General features: G+C 33.9%; 1 protein-coding gene across 1 annotated transcript in view; it reads left to right on the plus strand.

Annotated features, from left to right (window-relative positions):
- LOC150093665 (disintegrin and metalloproteinase domain-containing protein 10-like) overlaps positions 1-22,170 on the plus strand; it is a 332,641-nt gene that overhangs the window by 13,538 nt on the left and 296,933 nt on the right. Inside the window, exon 2 of the mRNA XM_090413243.1 lies at positions 17,487-17,619. Coding sequence (XP_090269369.1) covers positions 17,487-17,619 — 133 coding nt within the window. The remainder of the gene's footprint in view (positions 1-17,486; positions 17,620-22,170) is intronic.

The raw sequence follows: 22,170 nt of genomic DNA on the forward strand, positions 1-22,170 counted from the left end.
GAGAGTTCAATGAAAGATGTTTTATATAAAGAAATGCAAATGAAACAGCATCAGCGTTAAAATCATGGCGTAATGGATGGATGGATGATAGTAAGAACGTATCATCGAACTTAAGGATTGGAAAACTAAATGGAGATTTTTAAAACTCGGTATCGAGAAAGACGAGATGATGAGGAAATTTTAACAGACTTTCATTTCGCCATCTGTGGCAGCTCTAGAACGAGTTCTGACAATAATGAATATTGAGAAATGGATTTCCACTTATTTGGCAAGTAATACTAAATGAAAATCTTCTTATGTCTTCTTCTTTTTTTAATGATATTATATTTGATAAGAAATTAGATTATTTTTATCCATATTTTATCCTAACGTAAGCAAACAACAAAAATTCGGATGTGAAATAACTTCGCGACTTGCTTTTTGTATAAGTAATGTTGTCGTCCTGATTGGACGATAGCCTACAGCTCATCAGCACACGCACTGTAGGTTTTAACCCTTAGCTCGCTCACGATCCTAAATGTACGAACTGCAAACGTGTTTATGGTATTGTTAACTTACCTTCACCTCCAACTTGCGCTAAATATCCAAAATAATGATGAACACGTTTCACGAGAAGTATGGAGTTACTTTTAAGATACGTTCCGCCCAAAATGAGGTCTCATCAAGAAGAAGAAGTAAAAGTTTGATTGGAATCACTTCCGAAGCAACTAAGACTATTAGGTCAACGCATAATTTCTGTAAATTGTTTGTGTGTTCTGCGGCCGGTTTGCATGTTTCGCTACTTGAAAAACTTGACTCTTAGAAATTAAAGTAATAATCGTTCCAACTAACTCATACTCACCTTCAGTTGTAAATCAATGGTCTTTGCGTCTTGAATTGTTTTCTGACCACCAGATTTTTCTAATGGAAGGCACGCGACTACGTACATGATCTACCATAATATAAAGCAACATATACGCGACATGTTCAGTAGAGTTATTTGCTGTTGTGAAATCACATTTTTTAGTATCAGTGGATCATTTATTGTATTTTACACTGTGACATATTATATGTCACACAGTAAAATACAGTAGACGATCCCACAGACTCTATTAGTATCATGGTACCACTAATACTGAAAGTACCATTGATAAATATGATACTATTGAGAGTATCAATCCAATAATATATATCCACTACTCATCATCTTCTTTCCTATCAAGGATTTAGGCCTAGAGTTTCCTGTTCCGGCTTAGAAGTCATCATTGAATCTCTTAGGAGGACTTCCTGGTTTTCGTTTTCCTAGTGGTTTGTAATTTAATGCTTGTTTTGGTAATCTTTCTGTTTTCATTCTTTCAACGTGTTCCATCCTTATGATTATATTTTTTAATTTTTTCTACTACTGATTCCTGGTTTAATTCTTTCATAATTTCTTCGCTTCTTTTGTGATCGAACAGAGTATTCTTTACAGTTTTTCTCATAAACTTCATTTCTACTGTTGTTAATCTTTGTTTGTCTTTTTGTTTTATTGTCCAGATTTCGCTTCCATACATTAAGACCGGTAGGGCTAATGTATTGTATACTTTTAGCCTGGTTTGTTTTTGAACTAGGTTTGGTTTAAATATAGAGTTAATTACTCCTGTTATTTTTAAATATTTTGCAATTTTTACGTTTATATCTTTTTCATTTTCATATGTGATCATACATCCTAGGTAGTTAAATGAATTCACCTGTTCTAAGATCTTGTTATCTAATACTATTTTAGTTCTTGCTGGATCTTGTCCTTTAAAGGCCATAGTTTTTGATTTTTCTGTTGATATTATCATACCATAATCTTTGGCTATCTCATTTAAATTTAAAACATCTTTCTGTAAATTATTTTCAGAATTTGTACTAATATTCACTACTGTATGAATTGTAAGAATACGCACTACTCAACACAACAAAAGTTTATTTTATATATATATATATATATATATATATATATATATATATATATATATATAAATTTCAAATCCAGAATAACGAATGCTATGTTTGGGGAATACGATAAGAAAGTTTTTCTAAGAAATCAATCTTGGATGAATTCCTTTTTTTTTAAAAGGTCTTTTCTTCGACTGAGGGGGTGTTAGGTTGCAAATTATTTTACACTGAATAAGGAAAATTTGAAAAAAAAATTGTTTAAATCCCATATATGTTTCTTTTATAGGCTGAACGGCAATACTAATAGATAGATATGATCCATGTTTCCCCATGTCTGCTTTTTTTTCCGAATAAGGAAATCATTCTGGTCCAGTAAATGACTCCTTATATGTTCTTGTCAACTTTCTGCAACGCCTGGAAATGCACATCATTCATCAAGAATCCTTGACAATGACGCTTATTTACAAAGGAATCACTTCGATAATAGGATGCCCCAAAATCTGCGAAGGAACCTATTTCAGTGTCGACAATGAAATGGAATTTCATTTATTTTTATTTATCAAGAAAACACCGTCAGAATAACTAACAGACGAAGCGGAACCGATCAGGTATGAAAGAACTCTTAACATCATAACGGTGAATGTTCGTATAGAATGAAAAAAAAAAAAAAAGAACAGAGAAATAGAATGGTTTACAAATGGAAGTCACCAGACGTCTGTTTCCCGATAAGATATTTTAAGGAAGTACAAGGAATTTTATCAGCTATTCTATGCATTTTCTCGAACCAATGTCGAAATCTATTTCCGCTGTCTTGAAAGTATTATATAACGTCATTTCTCCAGTCTACATCTTACGATTCTTAACGATGGTTGCAATAAGATCGCGATGATACTAAAGTCGTATACCACCAACTACTAAACTCGACCTTCAATCGGTAATAATCACCTAAACAGGTCACGGTAATAACAGACATAAGTGAACCTATGAGTTGGTTACCAAGGTAACCGTTCAGGATGGGTAACTTACAAAGAAAAAGAAACACAGAATTCAGCGGTCATGATGACAGTAGTCCCGTGAATTAGTAAAGGTAATAAGTCAATAATGAAGCTACTAACCTACTGAGAGAAGGCCAACAGGCCACAATTGAACTGCGACTATCAGTGAAGCAACTCGGATAGATGAAACTACAGCCATTCACTTAATATGTTCCGTTATATAATATCAGACTATGTTATTTGTTAAATTTAATCATTCAGAAGGGTAACCTTTTTAAATCACAATGCGTGTAGTTTAAACGATGTCCGAGTTCTGTTTGAAGTGTTTTCGTATCTTCCAAAACTTCGTATAATCTCCCCGCTATTTAATTGCCCTCAAGCTTACACTCGACGTACTACTGTAATGAGCGCTTAAAATGGAACAATGAAAATCTGGCTTGAACCAGCATGCAGCTATAGAAATCAGTCAGCTTTGTTTGATATGCACTGTTCTTCCGTCATTTTAATGCTTCAAAGAATTTGCATGTCGTTGCAAGGATGATGATGAGGCTCATAATGCGCATGCGCGAACATAACACGCGTATCATGCAGAAAGAATTTTGTTCTAGCATGGTAAGCTTACGTGTCGAAGACATAATTTTTACTTAGGTTAGTTTCTAGGATGCTTGCTAACTGTTTACAGGCGGTTTTTTTTTTTTTTTTCAATTCTAAAAAGAGGACCCCTGTTTTCATGAAAAATAGAATTTTCTATGAAAAGTCTATTATGAGTATATTTATATCTGGTAAACATTTTAAACCCAATGAATGTAATAAAATATTACAAAATCGTTGAAAAAAAAAAAAACGAAACCAACCCAGTTATTATTGCTTTATGATTTTAAAATATTTCTATTGGTACTGGAGTATCAGAATAAAATACCCCCCCCCCAAAAAAAAATTGAAATGCAAAAAAGTTCCATTTTTACGGGCGTCAACAAGCTACAAAAGTATGACGTCATTTAACGATCTATGACTACTGTCAAACAGCCATTACTAACCACTTCCTCAAACAATTCACAAACCTACTAATGCATCATTATTAATATCAGCATAACAAACCCAGCTGTCTAGTTTAAAATTAATGATATTATATATAACATGTCCCATATTTTTGTAAGCTTTCAAATAAGAATGTATTAACATTACATATTTAATAGATAATATATCTTCTAATTCCAGTGAGGCACTTATTTTAGCCTGAGACTTGATTTACTGCTTTATAAATAAAAACTAACAATATACTGCAAAATATCAAGCAATAAGTAAAAGAAATTTTTGATATTGTTAACAAAAAAGTGTTGCCATTGTTATAAAATATGGCGTAAGCGATAACCATAAACTACACATATTCTTTAGGTACAGATTACTCCATTGTTAACAACAATATACGAGATAGTAATAAACAACACAGATTACCGTACTGAGATTTGCTGCATGTATTAAACAATTGTTGTCGACAATGAACACCAGCAATATAAAATCATCAGACTACATAAAAGTAGCCTTAGTTTGCGTTTGCTAAACCCACGACTTTGTTACATCTTTATAATCATCTAGAAATCCATTAAATTTTACAACAAACTAAGACATAAACCGCTCTCACGATAATTGTAACTCAGAAATTAAAACAAAGAGACACAATGGATCATTCTTTCCAAGTAATTTACTACTTTGGAGGTAGTAAATCAGATTTAAGATTTGAAAATAAATTTTAAAAATGAAAAAAAAAAAATCATTAATGAAATCCGTATTTTAAGATTTTTATCGAGCTTTAAAAGTAGATCCTTTAAGATAAGCATATAAAAAATAATTGATTTAAAAAAAAAAAACCCAGCGAAGGCATCAAAACTGCTTTTTCGTCAAAGTTAAGTCTCACGATTTTCTTGTGGGTGATAAAAAAAAAGCATAAAATAACTCGTAAACTTGCGAAACAATTTTTTTGGACAGAATATACAAATAAAAGCCTCCTGGGTATGTAGTCATAGAAACAGCTGCACATTGCTCTAGTGCAGATAGAAATGGCAAAGATAAGTTGTTTTTATCTTTTTTCTTCTTTTTTTTTTCATATACCTTCCCCTTTACCCATCTTTTATTACACGGTAGCGGCTTTGCGCATCTCTTAAAATTTTAATCTTTGCTTAAGTTCCCTTATTGAATAACCACAATTCACTGCCACATTTAAGCCATTTCTGCTTTCTTGAAATATCATATAATCGCCATAACTTTCTTTTATCGTGAGTTTAGCATTTTCTGCTTAAAAATTCAATTTACTTTATTATGTTTGATATCCGATTGATATTTTAAAAATATAAATTGCTATTTTTTTATCCAAAACAACAGAATTTTTTTAGAACTTTATACGCTGTCTCCGCTTATGAATGAAGATTTCCATTTGCAAGACAGAAAACGTTTGTGTGTGTGTATGTGTGTGTGTGTCGATTTTAAGTCCATTCCTGCTGCGTGTATTGTTTTTTTCTTCATTTTCAGGTACTTTTTTATTTATTATAAAATATCTCTAATTCTTTTTTAATATTTGTTGCACAACAATTTACACTTTGTGCTACTCGCGACAAGTGACGTCACAATGGTTGATTATTTCCACTTCAAGAGAGTTTGCCAATTCTCTGTATTTCTCGAGTGACATCAATTTTACTGTAGGGATTTTGCATAGCAGTTAATGTTATGATATATTTCCTCCCTCTGGCCGAAATTGAGCGCGGCAATCCATATGCATGCAGTTAAATTCTCTCAAGGTATTATTAATTATTTAATCTATTTATATGGAAAGTGAACCGGAATATAATCTCTACGCTAATACCCGATTTATACTCCTCGTAGTAGCAGAGATTACAGCATTTGTCTTAAAACTGTTGTTTCAAGTCCGGAGTTCTCTAATTCGCATCACCAGAAATTGTTTAATTATAATTAATTGTGGGGGAGCGAAAGGTGCTTGTTTTCATGTGAATGCTACAGGAACAATGTCGGATGAAGCTGATTTAAATTTAATGCTTTCGAATCTAACCGTAGGAGTATATTGGGCTTGAAATTAGTATGAATAATTTAATTCTACGAAACTGGATATTTTGAGGGATTTGAGCAGCATCCATAAAGCTTGCATGCTCATTTCTAATTTTTAAGAAAAATAAAATAAATAATAATTTAACAATTTTTAAAACAAATAAAATAGCGTGTTCCCTCCTTTGCATACAAATACACTATTCATAGACCACGAGATTATGAAATATGGGAAAGAATGGTCAAGGCAACAATGGTTCAATATATTGTTTGTTTCTTTGCTTGCTTGTTTGTTTCGATATATTGTTTGCATCTTGTTACATTCCGAAGCATTCTGATAACAAAAAGAACAAAAGTGTACTAACATCATGCCTTAGAAAATAATTCTTTCAAGGATATTAATTCTGTCTTTGTGGGAATTAATTATCACACTACGCAACAATTTCAAATGTGTTTCATTGTCAATAAGGAATTGATTTGATGGGCATTTTTAAACAGGAAATCCGAAAAACGACTAGAAAATGATTTTTTTTTCTAGCAACCAGAGTTTAGACAAATATGCAAGTTCTAAGGAATTAAGAAGTGTAATTAAATAATATTTCTTAATTCTGATTTTCGTTTGTAACTGTATGTAGGAGTGTGTGAGAATGAACAAAATTTCGGATTCTGGTTTAATTCATAGTTTTCCATTCTACAAACTTGTTAGTAGAATCTTTTTCTGTATTCATCTCATACATCTGACCTGGAAAGAAACGTCAGGTGAGTACAAGAGGAATTTCAATGTCGGCGTCAAGCTGAAGGTGATATTTTGATATGCCTGTGGTAAATTTTCAAACAGAATGTTTTTAAAAAACAATAACGTAAACACTTAGTTATTTATTTTGTGTAATTATTGCCCATTTTAGTGGCCATAATTATACAAAACAATAGCATTATGTTTACAAATACAACGGCTTTTCGTTCCATTCTTTCAACAATAAATGACGTCACTAGACAAGAATGCAATTGTTATGATTTGATCTTTTTTCCCAATCATTCACAGTACGATTAATTATTTCTGCTATAGTTCTCGCAGCCGTATTTTTCTACATTCACGTAGTAAACCTAACAGTAGTCCTCTGATTTTAAAATCTCAACATTTTTGTCGCATATGCTTCTCATTTTTTTCCCCTATGGAAAATCCCAATGGATATTTTCGTGTGAACAGCACATCCAACCGGGATAGAAAGACGCATATTTTCCATATGCAGTAACAGTCTTGAGACAACTTGGAGAAAGAATCGATATAAAGTCTCCATTCCGGCGATTTCTTTCTTTTCCCCCCTTTTTTTTCATTTCTTTTATTTTTTGATACATAGTTTTCATCAATCCATCAACAACGTGATAAGAGGCGTCACTACAAAAATCAGAAATGGTTATATTTTTCTTCAAAAGACTTCAAAAGAAAATGGTGGAGGTATTGAAAATAAGTTAGAATGGATATACAATCTCAACCTACTGAAGTGAATTAAAATCAAAAATTCGATAAATGAATTTATACGAAATTTTTCAAACTCCACCTCTTTTAATTTATAGGCGCCTTCATATCCGAGATATTTATCGCACCGCCTAAACGAAATCTTGCACCAATCTTCTTGCATTTTGTTTAAAAATAACCAGTGGCGGCTCGTACATAAGCACTGCGACACTGTAGCACCCCCAAGGAAAAAATGAAAAAATTAAATTTTGTTTATGTTTATAAATAATAACAATGCTTACATTATATAAATGCAATACAACATGTTAAAGGTTACAGCTTATGTTTCGACAGTGATTGAATAGTTAATAATTGGAATTGTTCGATTAACGCTTTAGATTAGAAACAAATACACTGCGATCTAACGCAGTGTCGAATTATCACGTTCAACCAATTGCAGCCAGACTCGCCGATAATCGTTTGCGCTTCTTATTGCACGTAACTAGTGAATCTGACACTGCTCTTTTTGGCAGTATATCGTATGCTTGCGCGCGTTATTTCTGTGAGATACGAAACTTTTATTATTGGTGTTTGTTCGTGGTGAGAGTGAAATATTTTTAATAAAGCAATTTTTTTAATATGTAAATTTCTTTATTAATAAATTGGTTACTGATTAGGAAAAAAAGAATTTTTTTATTTATTTTTATTTTGTATATGCAGCACCCCTACTTAAAATTTTCACCGGTCGCCACTGGAAATAACAGTAGTGACTTAATACTGGAAACTGGGTTTTTAATAGGAATAAGTTGAAAAAATCAAATGTGTTGTAGAGGAAAAGATAACAGTTAAAAATATGGCCACTAAAATTAATTATAGTTTCAATTTGTGCGCTTTCATGAGTACCATTCAGGCGACTTGCATTAACATATTTTTCCTTTACAATTACGCATCCTTAATTTTATCAGTGATGACCCATGCCTTCTAATGCTAAATGCAAAAGACGTGAAGTTTAATATCGGCGATAACTGAGAGAAGAGAACGTTTTATAAGAATTTCGTAATAAAGAGTTAGTTGGTCTCGGGAGAAACGTTTTATATTTTCTTAATATCAGCCTTTAGGCCGGTATTTGTTTATTCCTTATAGTCAAGAATCGAATTTCCGAATGAAGCTTTTCAGATCCCAAAGCAATAAAGTTGGAGTCACGTGAGTCTACAATCAACAACCCGACGAATATGGTGCAGAATCAAACAATGTGAGCAAAGTGTAGCAAAAGAGCAACCGAAGTCATTGTAGACCTCGAATGTCCAGTGGAGAATGTTCTTCGGACTTGATCTCAGAAATAGCCTGCTCGCAAATGATGTCACGTTACCAAGGAAACAAGGTCCATGACATTTTCTCATCGGCTGCACGATTCCTTTTACAGAACCTCAATTCATGGGGATCTGTCTACCAAGCACAAAGTTAAGTAGGTAGTTGGTATGGAACTTTATTTTCAGTGAACGTACATAAATAACCTTTTACTGTATTTAATACCTCTGATTTCCAAGTGTCTGCATGCACCTCTTTGCTTGCAGGAGTTGATACAAAATGTATGCGACTGTCAAAAAAGTAATTATTTACTGGAGCTTTGAAGACATTCGTCAGGTGCTGCAGTGAATGTTTCCGCGGATCTGTCTGCTGTTGACTGATTCTTATTTGATCATTAGGGGATCAGATTGAATTACAGCAGATCATGTATATTCTGAAGGTCGGTTTGAGGGTTATTACTGAAAAAAAAATGCCCTTTTTTTAATGAGTAATCATACTGCGGACTAATTAACTCACCGTGCAAATCTATCGGAAAAGTTCCGTCAGTCAACGAATAATTTTCAAACTTATGCAGAGATTCTTAATTTTTCCTTTCATGTTGTTATAGAGATATAAGACAGTGCTATTGAGTTCTAAATAATGTTCAGCTGCTAATTTAGGCCAAAAAGTAGTCTACCTATTCCTAATTCAATGTTCATTCAAGTAAAAACCTTGAACTTCACACAATAGATAAGGTATCATTTTATAAATAACTGAAGCTATCAAGTATTGATGTAAAATTACGGTTTCAATTATTTAATGTTATTTAAAAATTTCAGTTAGTGAAAAATTATTGATAGAGGACTTGTTTGTGAAAATTTTATGAACTAACTGTTCTCCTAATAAAACAGATTTTTTTACAAAAAAGACAACCTCGTGATCATCAATTTCCTGCAGTATTTTCTTAACAACAAAAATTCAAGGAGCTCATACCCATAGCATGCTTTTACAAACATCAACGCTTTACACGGGATTTAAACCGTCAGCTTTTGCATTAAGAGGATGCAGTAGCTTCGATCAAATGAAATACCGCCTCAGGCTATTTTATCATCTCCGTTTAATATTTAAAATCATTTATTTGAAAGCGGAAAGCCACATATATTGACTAGTTTGTAAAAATGTGCCTGCTCGATGCAGAAGGGGCATGATACACATTCAAGCAAATTTCCGCTTGATTCGCAACACGCGCAAACAGCCTTGAGTGAATGTATTAAAGTCTCACAACTGATCAAAAGCAACAGAACAACACGAGATCACACAACTCAATACTGCTAGGATAATAAACATCTCTGTTCGTCTAGCACACCGCAGAAATGCACTCAACTTATGCAGTGATGAAAAATAGAGACCAGCTGCCTACCTATTTCCAAAATAAATAAGTAAAATAAATATAAATAAAAAAGTTACGGATGAAAGAGCTAGTGAATTAAAATCTTTATATCAATTTCAAATTTCCGTTAAAAATTTGTGTTTCGCTTAAATATTTAAGGAGCCATTTTGATCATTTGGTTTCTCTATCGCTAGAAACTGTGTGGATGATGTAATATTTATTTATTTATTGGTTACTGTTACTTACTTATCGAAGCCACTTTCTTATCTAAAAATGCATAATCTTGGTAATTTTTGGCAGATGTTATAAATAGTTCACTGCTCTTTTATTATTCGCATTTTCAATGACAAACTACTGCAAAAATTGATTCTCATCAATTAGCAATGTTCACCGAGTAATGCTCCTTAATTTCTATGAAAAATTAATCTTTTCTGATTAAAGAAACCATCAGAAGATATACAAAGTCGAAGACAAAGGCATTCGTTTTGCTTTTGCTTGTTTGTAGATGCATTTGCATACTAAATGGTCTTTTAAATTTCTGCGGATGAGTAGATGAATATAAAAACAGGCGTTTAAATACATTAAATCAGGCGGTATTATTCAATCATTGTTTTCATTGGATAGGTTGCAAAAAAAGAGTTACAAAGATTATATTGGGATTATGTTGCCTTCGTAGCTCAATGTCTAACCGTCCGAACATGATGATAGCGTCATAGTAGGCGACTATTTTAATTAATATGATAATCTAAAGCGAAATTACACACTTAGCGTATCAGAAAGTATTAAAAATAAGGCGAAAATGGAGAAGAAAACATGATTGAACCAAATTCATTTTACTGTGAAGAAGCAATGCAGTACGTTTTTCCATTGAGTCGCAAAAACAATTCATTTTAAAGCAGAGAAGAATACTGCTTGTGATTTTAAAAGAGAAAATTGGAAAATATTGTAAAATATCAAATTGTGATACAATTTAAAATTCAACGTTATTAAGTATAAAAAAACATAGAGATTGATTGTCCTGCTGCAAAAGATACAACTGTTTGGATATCAAAAGATGTTATTTGTGCTCATAACATATCTATGAAACAAATAAGTCTTTTTATGAAGTATGGGTAACTATAATGTGTTTAGACGTGTGGAACGTGCATTAATTTTATTGTAGTGAATTTTATTAATTAGAAGAATCTAAAACTTAAGTGAAGGGAAAATGGGGATATATTAGACAAATACGGATGAATTAGTATGACTACAAGTGGACACAAACAAAAAAAGCTAATTTGATCGTAGTAAGAAATAATCTCCCACAGTTGCCATGAAGCGATCTCGTCTCATCATTCAAGCCGAGTGTTTTCCTTCAGCCAGGAATAGTCGACCACTCTTTTTCCGTAGTCGCTCACCTGTTTTCCTGATTTATCCGCTCATTTCCATTCTCCTCCCTGCCATTAAGCTTTCATGTTGCATGGCTATCTCTCGAGGAAGCAAGCGTGACATCTCCGGCTACGTGAGATGATGGAAGACGTTGCACTCACTTCCCTCGAGGTCGCATTCCCAGACGGTGCTAAGCACAGCGTGGCTTTTGGACACGAAACATTATTTGTACGTCTGCTCGGCGAACGACTCGTATTTGTTCCGTTTCGTCATTACTGGGGACGGAGATAAAGAGCGAAATCTAAACACATATTTCGAGGGGCCCCGCTACAATCACGTTGACTTTTCGATATCTTCCACCAGGTTGAACAGCTTTCGATATCTTCTAACAGCAGCACGTGCCCGTAGTTACAGTAAGTGTAATCGATATGGGGGAGGAAGGGAGTGGAGAACGTTGAGAGTGGGGGGGGGGGGAGGTAGAGAGAAGAGAACAAGAAGGGAGCATCTTCGACTGCGCACATTTACAGGAGAGAGATAGCAGTTGCCACTGGGCATTCTTCGCTCTCGTGCTGGCAACAAGACGCTCTTTATTGTAAGACGGCAGTAACTCTTCCACTCCTTCGGATATGATTACAATCCAGCGAAGCCACGTTTGAGTAAACGAGAAGGCTCCAAATGGAGGCTTCTCCACGTTTTAGTATGCTGTGAGGAAGTGATGTCACTTCCCTTTCAAACACGAAGGAAGATATCTGCTGTTCGTGTAGGGTGAGTAAAATTGGGCCTAAAATTGACCATGTTTATGGTCTGCCATTAGTTACATAACCATACAGAAAAGACCTTTTTGGAAGTTGATCATTACGAAACATGCTCTCTTTTACTGGACTTTGTTACTTCAGAGCTCTTCCAAATATCTCGTGCTATCAGCTTTCTGAATGTTCAACTATTACGTCACAATGTGTTTGGCTTCGGCAAGGCATTTTGAGCTTGTGTATGCTTATACTGTATTAGATCATCGGTTAAATATATTTCCATTTTCTGATGCCTTCGGGAATCCAAATAATGTCTTTTTTTTTTTGCAAATAACAACAGGAAAAAAAATACAAAATACTGTTTTCTTCTTCTTTGAAACAATCCTTAGTACATTGTTTCCAGCATAATAAAAGCAATAGGTTTTTCTTCCTTTCTTTTTTTTTTTAGCAAATGAGTTTTCATCTTCGTTGGACGTCTCGAAAATCTACCCGACGAAAATATACGAATACGTGTAGAAAGTTACATGTTTACTTACTTCATTTTCTAACTTTACGTCATTTAATTTTCTGATTTCTTATGGAAGTTTTGTTGTAATTGAGGTTGACAACCAGAAATGCTAATAAATGTTATGTTATTACAAGTAGAAGTATTATTCTTTAGGAGTTGTAATTATTCTAAAAACGTGTGTTTGGGGCTCATATTTTTCACGTTTTATTTCACTCGTGTTTGTAACTTGAATTATAATCTGCTATATCGTGGGAAGAGGCGCATATTCTCCTTTTTCCTACTTTTTTCCTGACATTCTCTCTCTTTCTGGTGATAGCTAACATTTGAGCCCAATAACTTAATAAATATCATTTAATTTTCACCACAAAGTAGAAGACAAAAATAAAAATTTTTAGAAAAAAAAAAGATGAATCTGGCAACTCATTTGCATGCCATCCATCACGTTCTAAAACAGATGAATGCATTGAAACAATCACATTATAATATTCTCGGTCACACACACACATGTACACACGTATTGATAAATGAAATTGTCAGGTAATGCCAATGTAAAACTGATCTTCATATATAGGTTGTCATCTAATTACATCCTAATTAACCAGTTTAAGAGAGAAGGGTAAGAAATGTTGTAATATTTTCCTCTAAGATGAATCTCTGTAGAGATAATCTTGCAATATGTCGATACGCAGCTTTTAATTACGTGTTCTTTTAATTAAAAGAACAAGTTATTAATAAGTCGCGCGCTTGTTATCAATGCAAGAAAAATGTCGAGTGATATTGATAGCGTGAAGCAACACTTCATTGTAAATATTACTCTGTTATCAACAGTGGCGGCTCGTGCTTGAAGTCGTGGGGATGCTGCAACTTTTGAAATATACATACACACTGTAAGTACAGTGTATACATGTTTGGATAAAATATCAAAATTATGATAAAAAAATCAAAAAAAAAATTAACATGAAAAATATTGTTTATTATCGATAAAATTATAGTTTAGTATAATTAAAAATTACTATAACAAATGTTATGCCTTTAATTGTAATGTCCAAATATTTAAAGAGACGGAGTAAACACGATAAGCACTACGAGCACTCTACTACTGGCGCAAACTGCATATAAACAACAGTGGAACTGCGCGACGGACAGTGCCGCATTACGCTAATAGCTCGTATCTCACTATGACGTGTATATGCTTGCGCGCGTAGCAACATGACACTGTGGTAAACACAGTGGTGCTAGCGTCCTTCGCCCTCCTAAGTGCTACAAAATGGATTTTTATTATTTTTTATACAAAATAAGAGAATTGTATAGGATTGTTGATGATAAAATTAAATAAATTAATAATTATATTTATATATCGAGAAAAATTGGGGATGCCGCAGTTCCGTAGTTCCTGTTGCACGAGTCGCCCCTGGTTATCAAACAATTACGCAAATAAATCAAAAGAATTCGAATAAGTACACACCAAAATCGTATATATTTAATAATGACATGCAATATATTGCATAAATCCATTTCCCAAGAAGGGTCCATTATGAGTTTAAAGATTTTACGACCAGGAGCTTTCAACATTCTTGAGTAATATTATTTATAAGTAAGCCTTTGTTAACTTTTTGACTATAACTTCGGTGTTGTCATTTAGTAACACTCTGCAAATGACACTATCTGTGACCTGAACGCGAGGATATTGTAAACGGGTCTTCATGGTGGATGATATCAATCATTCGCTATTATGCACAGGACATATTGTAAAGTGAACAGAAAGAAAGTACAGGAAATGGGAGGAAGAGGGAGAGAAAAGAAATAAATAAATAATATAAGCAAAAAAGGAAGAAAGTGAAGCGAAAATAAAATCGCATTATTTATAAATAAGACGCTAGGTGGTGTATACATCTGTCCAGTTTTTAGCTATAGACTTTGCTTTCTTGAGAGGATTCACAATTATCGATTGCTAGAAATGAAGGCGGAATTTATGAAGACTTGGAATTAAATCAGTGTTTGTTTTTCTTATATTGCAAACGTGTGTGTGTGTGTGTGTGTGTGTGTGCCTGCCTGTGTGCTTGGCTGCTTCTCAGCTTTCGCTGTCAGGGACTTGTACAGAATATTAAAGGTTTAACGAATCTGCCTATGAATATTCAAACCTGTCTCCCCCTCTCTCTCTCTCTCTCTCTCTCTCTCTCTCTCTCTCTCTCTCTCTCTAAGCAGCTTTATGCTTTCGGTTTCCGCCTTTGCCCTTGAGAAGGTATTTCACAACTGCATCGCTGATTAGCGTTTTATTAATATCGTAACTTTCGAAACGTAACAGTCGATCGATGCTACCACTTTCTGTCGTTCATTCAAAGCTGCACGCATTCGCAATTTGCCTTGACTTTTTCGAAATAATTAAATCTTTTCAATGCTGTTTGCCTTTAGTTGAGTCTGGAAAGAGACTTATTTTTTGTCAAACGAAGAAAGAAAGAAGAAAAAAAACTTCGTTTACATTTTCCTTACAGTGATGCTAAAGGGAGTGGAAATTTCCCATCACATTAGTCGTAATCCCAACGAACAAATAAACTAAGTGCTGCTCTTCGCCACTAGAATACAGATCAGTTCAAAAAGCAGAGAAAAGGAATAGAGAGAAGGTACGAAAGTGCGCGCTGAAAATTTATTGTTTCAAATCACACTTCCTGTAGCTCAGTGGCGATGTATCTGAACTGTGGAGCAGTGTGAAAATAATTACTACCAACATGCGAGCATCTAGTTCGTGTCGCCCGCCGTCGCCTTGCGACGATTTATGTCGACAAAGACGGCGTGTACTAATTCTATTTTTTTATTTTGTACTCTCGGGGAAATGTCCAAAGGCTCGTGTTCTCTCCAGCTTTACCTATGTCTCTGTCACACTATTGTTAGCACATGATGGATAAAAGAAGGAACACTTGAAGTAGTTCGCTGCACTCGTTACAGGGGGCGCTGACGTCGTTTTTATCATTTTTTGTAATTCACTAACCTCTGGAAGATTTTAAAATGGATATCTCACTCCATATAAAATATCGTTTGACCAAAATAGCATATTAAAAATATTCGCAGAGGGCGCTCTATACTCCCTCAGAATAATATAATTCCGACAATCGTCACAATGGTAACGGAACATATCAAAAAAGTAGTTCGTTATCCTCAGAGACAGATGGTATTGCTGCTGGCGTCAGACGATTTAGTGAACGTTGTTAATTGACTCTCTCTCTTTTCCTCCCTCCCCAGGCCTCCACATATCTTTATGCATTACTTCTTCCCATTTCTTTTGTATTCTTTTAATCTTTCCGTTGCCACTTTTATTTCTTTTACTTTTTTTCGATTAATTAACATATTCATGGACCTTTTTATTCCACTTCGATTAAAATGCTATCTGTAGCTTGTCTGAACACATTGTTTATCACTTCTGTTTCTTGACAATGTGAACATTGCAAACGACGATCATTAACAATGCCAACAATTGGTTAATTAGTTTTAAAATAAATATTGTTGGGCTGCTCCATTCTTAATGACATTTCTTAAACAGGTTGTATACGATATTATTTCGAACTCCAAATGAACATAAAAGCTAATTGAAGGTATATTGAAATAGTTAAAACTCTTTAAATAATTGCGTTGCCATTAGTCTTCAGAATTTTCCCTTGTTTTTTGAATGCAGACAGGGAAAAAAAATAATTACTATAATCTTTGTTCGCTTCTTTTCTACCATTTTAAATAAATGAATAGTATAGCGATAAGCATTAACTACGCCATTAATTTTTCTCTATAATGTGCATGTTTTACAACATAATCACTAAATGTGATTTATTATGAATAGGTAATAAGTTTCGTAGACTTAACATTCGTATAAAAACGTACATCGTTATTTTTGAAATATAAAAATCTGAATACAATAAAAAATAACACTACAATTACTGAAACAATCAACGAAAAAAATTTCTCATTTCAGATTGAACACAACACTTTTAAAAACGAAGTTAATTATGTCTGAAATAAGTCTAGACGATATATGAATGATGACGATGTATAAAATAAAAATATATTTTTTTTTATTGAAGTACAAAAATAAATTAATGACACTGCACTGTATTGTTAGCGAAGAATATCTGTCTTTTCGGTCCAAATGGTCGTCCGTTTGTCTTCTTAGCTAACTTTGGAACTGCTTGGCTCCTCTGAGAGAACGACACAAATCCTCTAGGTTGGCTTCGTGGATCGATGCATTCTCACGACAGCGTTCCTGATGTCGACAGTTAAGACTCAGTCGCTTGTGGGAATTACACAATATGTGTTATGAAGAGGCATTTTATCTCGAAATTACCGCCATTGTCTATTAAGTCCAAGTTTAATGCGTCTCCTATAGTGCTCCCTCTTTGTACATATGGGAGCAAAATACGTATACAGGTCCTTGCCACATTACTATGATTACTTTGCTGTCAGGACTGTTGATTATGACCAAACCAGATGTTGCAAATGTGCCTATCAAATGAGAACCAACGGATTTAATATGCAGTTGACCTGCGTCCATCAACTGCGCGATCTAATTCATCATGTTGATGGTTAGATTTTGCATCACTGCCTTTCACATTAAATCTTCATGTTTCTCTTTCAAGAAAATGGCGTCTTAGATTAAAATAAACGAACCATTAATGTAAACCCAGTTTGTTTTCTATTGAGTACACAATAGAATAATGCAATATTTAATCATTAATAATGCAATAATAGTCTTGTTAAAACCGTTATGTTTTATATTTGTTTCTTTTTTCTTAAGGTCTCATTTTGAACGAGTTTATCCGCCACTTTGAGCCAGCTTTCTACAACCATCACTCCTTGCAGGACCAACATTCGCGTACGAAGCGTTCCCCAAAGTCGGAGATCAGGCTCGAATTTACCGCCCACAACAGGTAATAAAAAAATAATAAATAAATTCAGGAGTTTCATGCTTAGTTTTATTACTGGTGTCTGATCAATGATGGAATCACTTGCGGCTGAAATGGTTAAAAGTTCCATTTAACCAAACGATCATTTTTTTTAGTTTGTATCTGTTGAGGTCATGTATCGATTGAAAGAAACTTGGAGTGCAAGTTTGAGTTGTACTTATAGTTTTCCGGAACTAAAAACTCGCTCTTTAAATGATGCTCATTAAACTCATGTAGGTAATCAGAAATACACTGTGATAACTCCTTAGAAAATTAGCTTTGGAGCCGAGTTCCATTATTTTGACATTGTTGTTGTCCATTTTCCTAGCCAATCACGCTTTCCACACATTCCCCAGTACCGTACAACGTTCTTTTTAATGACCACAGCCTTCGGCTATTTTGGCAGTCGTTAGCCCTGAAAAAATGTGAGAAAGTTGGCCTGTACAACTTTTGTAGCGTTTTTTTCTTTCTTATTTTTAAGGTTCTGTCTCTATGAAACCGCTCTTTATGGTATACGTCACATCTATTTTACGTTTTCATGAAAACATGCCAAAATTATGATGAAAGATTGACTAAATAACAGACTTTTATAGTATTATTGATGCTAACGTATTTTGTAAACACTCCGACATCCGTCTAGAAAACCAAAGTAAAACAACACGCACACACAACGTAAAAGGAAGAAAATAAGGTATGCAAACAGCGCGTCATGGAAAGATCTTTGTCTTCTAAACGTTTCGTTTGGATCAATCAATCACATACTACGATCCGAGAGTTTGGTAGTGCACTAGAGTGGAGTCGAGAGTATTCCGGGCGTTTACTAATCAGCTGATGCGGATAGATACTTTTGCTGCTAAGATGGAATGAGTTTTTGGTTTGTACACTTCAAACCGTTTATGCTAAATTAAGTCACGTGACACTTGACTCATGAAAATGCTGTGTACTCCAGCACTTGAAAGTGATTTTGTATTCTGAAGATGATTGGTATTTGCATGAACGACAAACGCTCAGTCGAGAATCTTTCATTCCGATTCTGTTTCGTTCCCCAGAGAATAAATTACTTCGCTGCCGGTTTGCCGAAAGTAATTGGGATGCGATCGCCCTGTTCGCCTTCTAGGCTCGTAATTCCATGCCAGATGAAACCTACGCACCTTTCCAGAGAATAATTTCCATTCCGTCGATATTTGATCAGAAAATATCAACCTAGTAACCAAATTAGATAAATCCAAAAAGTGTATGGCTTCCCTTTTATCATTCCATACAGCAACTTTATCTTTACTAGTCCGCAAAAACCAACAACAAATTTCCAATTTATCTTTCGTTGCGAAATAATTCCGGCAATTTATTTTCTTTTGTATCATTTTGTTTTCTTTTAATAGAATCGAACTAGAAGTAAAACAATCTGTTATTCGTGTGAATCTAAGATGAAACTAATGCGAGCATGAAATCTGCAACTAATCCTTGCCCAAATCTGCAAATAAAAACGCATTTGAATTCTCATTTATGAGCACTTTTTACTCGGCTAAGATATTATTAAAGCGGATTATCATTTACTAAAATAAAGAACCGAAAAGGCTTCAGTTCGGCGATTCAAAATTATATAAATCAAATGGATATTAAAGGTTTCTGCCTGGTCTTTGAGGAGAAACAGCTGTCAGGCCTTATCAAAATGGACCAATAAAAGGCGAATATATGGATGCTTGGGCAAGCGATCCTCTCCTCTATATCAGCGGTTCCCAAACTGTGGGCCGTAGGATTGTTGAGGGGGGGGCGTGAAGTAATGAAAACAAATTTAAAATGTTTTAAGACTATGTAGTTTTTTTTATCTTAAAAGAAACGTATTTAACTTTTATTATTTATTATTTCTTTTTTGTTATTTTTTATATTTTAGTGGGGAAAAAATCACACATTGGTGTTGGTTCACAAATTTTGCTTCCTGCGTATTTTGGCGCTTAATGAGTATTAGTAAATATATGCTGATTCGTATAAAGTTTCATTTCAAAGTAATTGCAGTTTCAAATATTTCACCTCATATTGACTTTGTGTAGCAGTATTGAAACACACCCATCATATTAAAATCATATCACATTCTTTCTTTATTACTAATCGTTTTACGTTTCATGTGCTTGTACTGCAAATGTACAATAACAAGATATCTATATGAAAATATGAGGTAATGTGCCATGTCAAATGTGCATGTAAAATGCTAAAAATGTAATATTTGCATTTGATTTTTGCAATATGCGCTGTGTATGTTTTGTATTGAATATAAATACAATAAATATTATAATAATATATCTCTATATTACGATTTTTTTCGAGGGGGGCTGTGAAATATTTTCATTTTTCCAGGAGGCGGGGGGGGGGGGGGCATCCAGAAGTTTGGGAAGCACTGTTGTATATGGTCCCGCTAGGGCAACTCGTAAATGCCGGCGAGTGTATTCCCATAAGCTCTCCGGTTAAATTTTGTACGAAACTTTCATAGTTTCTACATTCGGCTTTGAAATAATGCCGGATTTAATATTCAATGGATTATCATATTTATGTACGTCGATCAGATCCAATCTATCAATACTAAACAAACTAACAGTAAATGAAAAAAAAAAAAAAAGAGTTATTTAGTATGTGTCATGATCATATTATATTTGATGCATGTTAATTCATGATTTATATATTAATTTATATTTATTAATTAAATAAATTTAAATATCGGATGTTAATTGTTCTTAATAGTTATTTCCTTTAGGTAGACTGCGTATAATACGACAAACATCATATATATTTTCCATTACTATCTCTTTCTTTAAATTTTATTATTATTCTGTCCATTGTGATTATCTTCTTCTTCGTTTACGTATTAGGCCTAGTGGCCTGTTACGGTTACGTATTAGGCTCCTGGCATATTACGAATTCGAACCGGAAATCCCACTGAGTAGGTCGGAGTGTCCTATGTTTATAGATGCGTGTGTTCACGGGGTTGGGTTTCCTTTCTGGGGAACGAAAAACACAAGTTTGGTGAAAAATCCCCACCTCTCCCATAGTAATTATATTCGAATTATAAAGCTAACTAATCTAGTTTTTTTTTTTCCATAACGAATAAAATTTTATATAAATCAGCTTGACTTTCTAGCTCCTTAAATGAGATATCTCTTTCATATGAACTCTTATGTAATTTTTGCTAGTAAATGACAAAATATTCCGGTGAAATGAGTGAATGAATTTCAAAGAATGCGTGTATAAATTGTTCCGGATCTGTCAAGTTAATTTTCCAACTTTCGTCCTTTCTTTTACCATGACGGATAGACCTGACAGAGATTGGGGGGGGAAAGACATATTATTGCCGTCTTTATTTCTATTGTCTGCACGTAGAAAGAGGTTCTTAGAACTTTCTTTGTAGGCTTTTTTAATCGTTACAAGTGGAATTAGCTGTGTCGTTTCAATTGACGAAGAGATAGATTTAAAAGAAAAAAAAGTTACATAAAAAAGCCTGAAGGAGAAAAACAAACAAAAATCTTTCAGATCGCAACTGGCGGATGTCACAAAAACAGAAGAAATATGGCTTCCCTAGTTTTATTTCGTTTATCGATTCAAAAATGACATTCTTTGTTATAAAGAATTCTTATTGCATCACATAGATTTTAAAAGACATGCCATACATCAATGTGTACTATTGGTCCATATCGTAATGGATTTCAAAGAATTCTTTACGGAACATATTTTCTCATCAACCAAAGATTGGAATATACGTTGGGATAGGAAGAAATCACAATGGACCTTTATCAAAACGTAACATAGACTAATATGAAATGACGTCCTTAGTTGTAATAAGGAAACATGTGGAATTCAAACCTCGTCACACTGTTATTCTTTAAGTGCGTTCTCTCATGAATCCCGTGATTTTCTTCGCACATATGACTCGTCTAGACGCTGCTGAAACTTTTTACTTCTCGTGAAAACAATAAAAATATAAAAACAAGGTTGTTGTAAGAAAGTGACACACACACACTTAAATTTTAGGAGTAGAAAGGGTTTCCTAGAACATATTTATGTGTAGCAGAAGTATGGAAACAATTTGTCCTTTATGTCCTAATAGAATAGAAAGATCTGATGTGTGGTACTAAAGAGCAAAGAACTTTCTTTTCAACAACCAGAAGGCCTTCTTGAACTGTTTTCATTCTTCGGCAAACATGAATTTCATACACAGTACACATAGCTTCCCCGTAATATAAAATCCATTTCCTTTATAACATTCGATTTTATTGCACATTTTACTGAGTTTAAAATTCAATCCACGTGCACACAAGCGCATGTGGTATACTGTGTGAGCAGTCTCTCATTGTTTAGATTAAAGTCAACTCTTTATATTGGTTTTTGGAGTAGAAAAGAATAAATAAAAAAAAAAGTGGCATAGAAAGATTCAAGGATTTTTTTTTCATTCGATTTACTTAATATATTTAAGGACCTGTGAACAAATGACTGGGTTGATGTATTAAGAAAGAAAATTCAACAAAAGAGATCACTAATCTTGTGCTCCTT

This window comes from Typopeltis vanoorti, chromosome 23 (genome assembly GCF_054136105.1).
Source record: "Typopeltis vanoorti isolate ZY-2024b chromosome 23, IOZ_Tvanoo_1.0, whole genome shotgun sequence".
Lineage (NCBI taxonomy): Eukaryota > Metazoa > Arthropoda > Arachnida > Uropygi > Thelyphonidae > Typopeltis > Typopeltis vanoorti.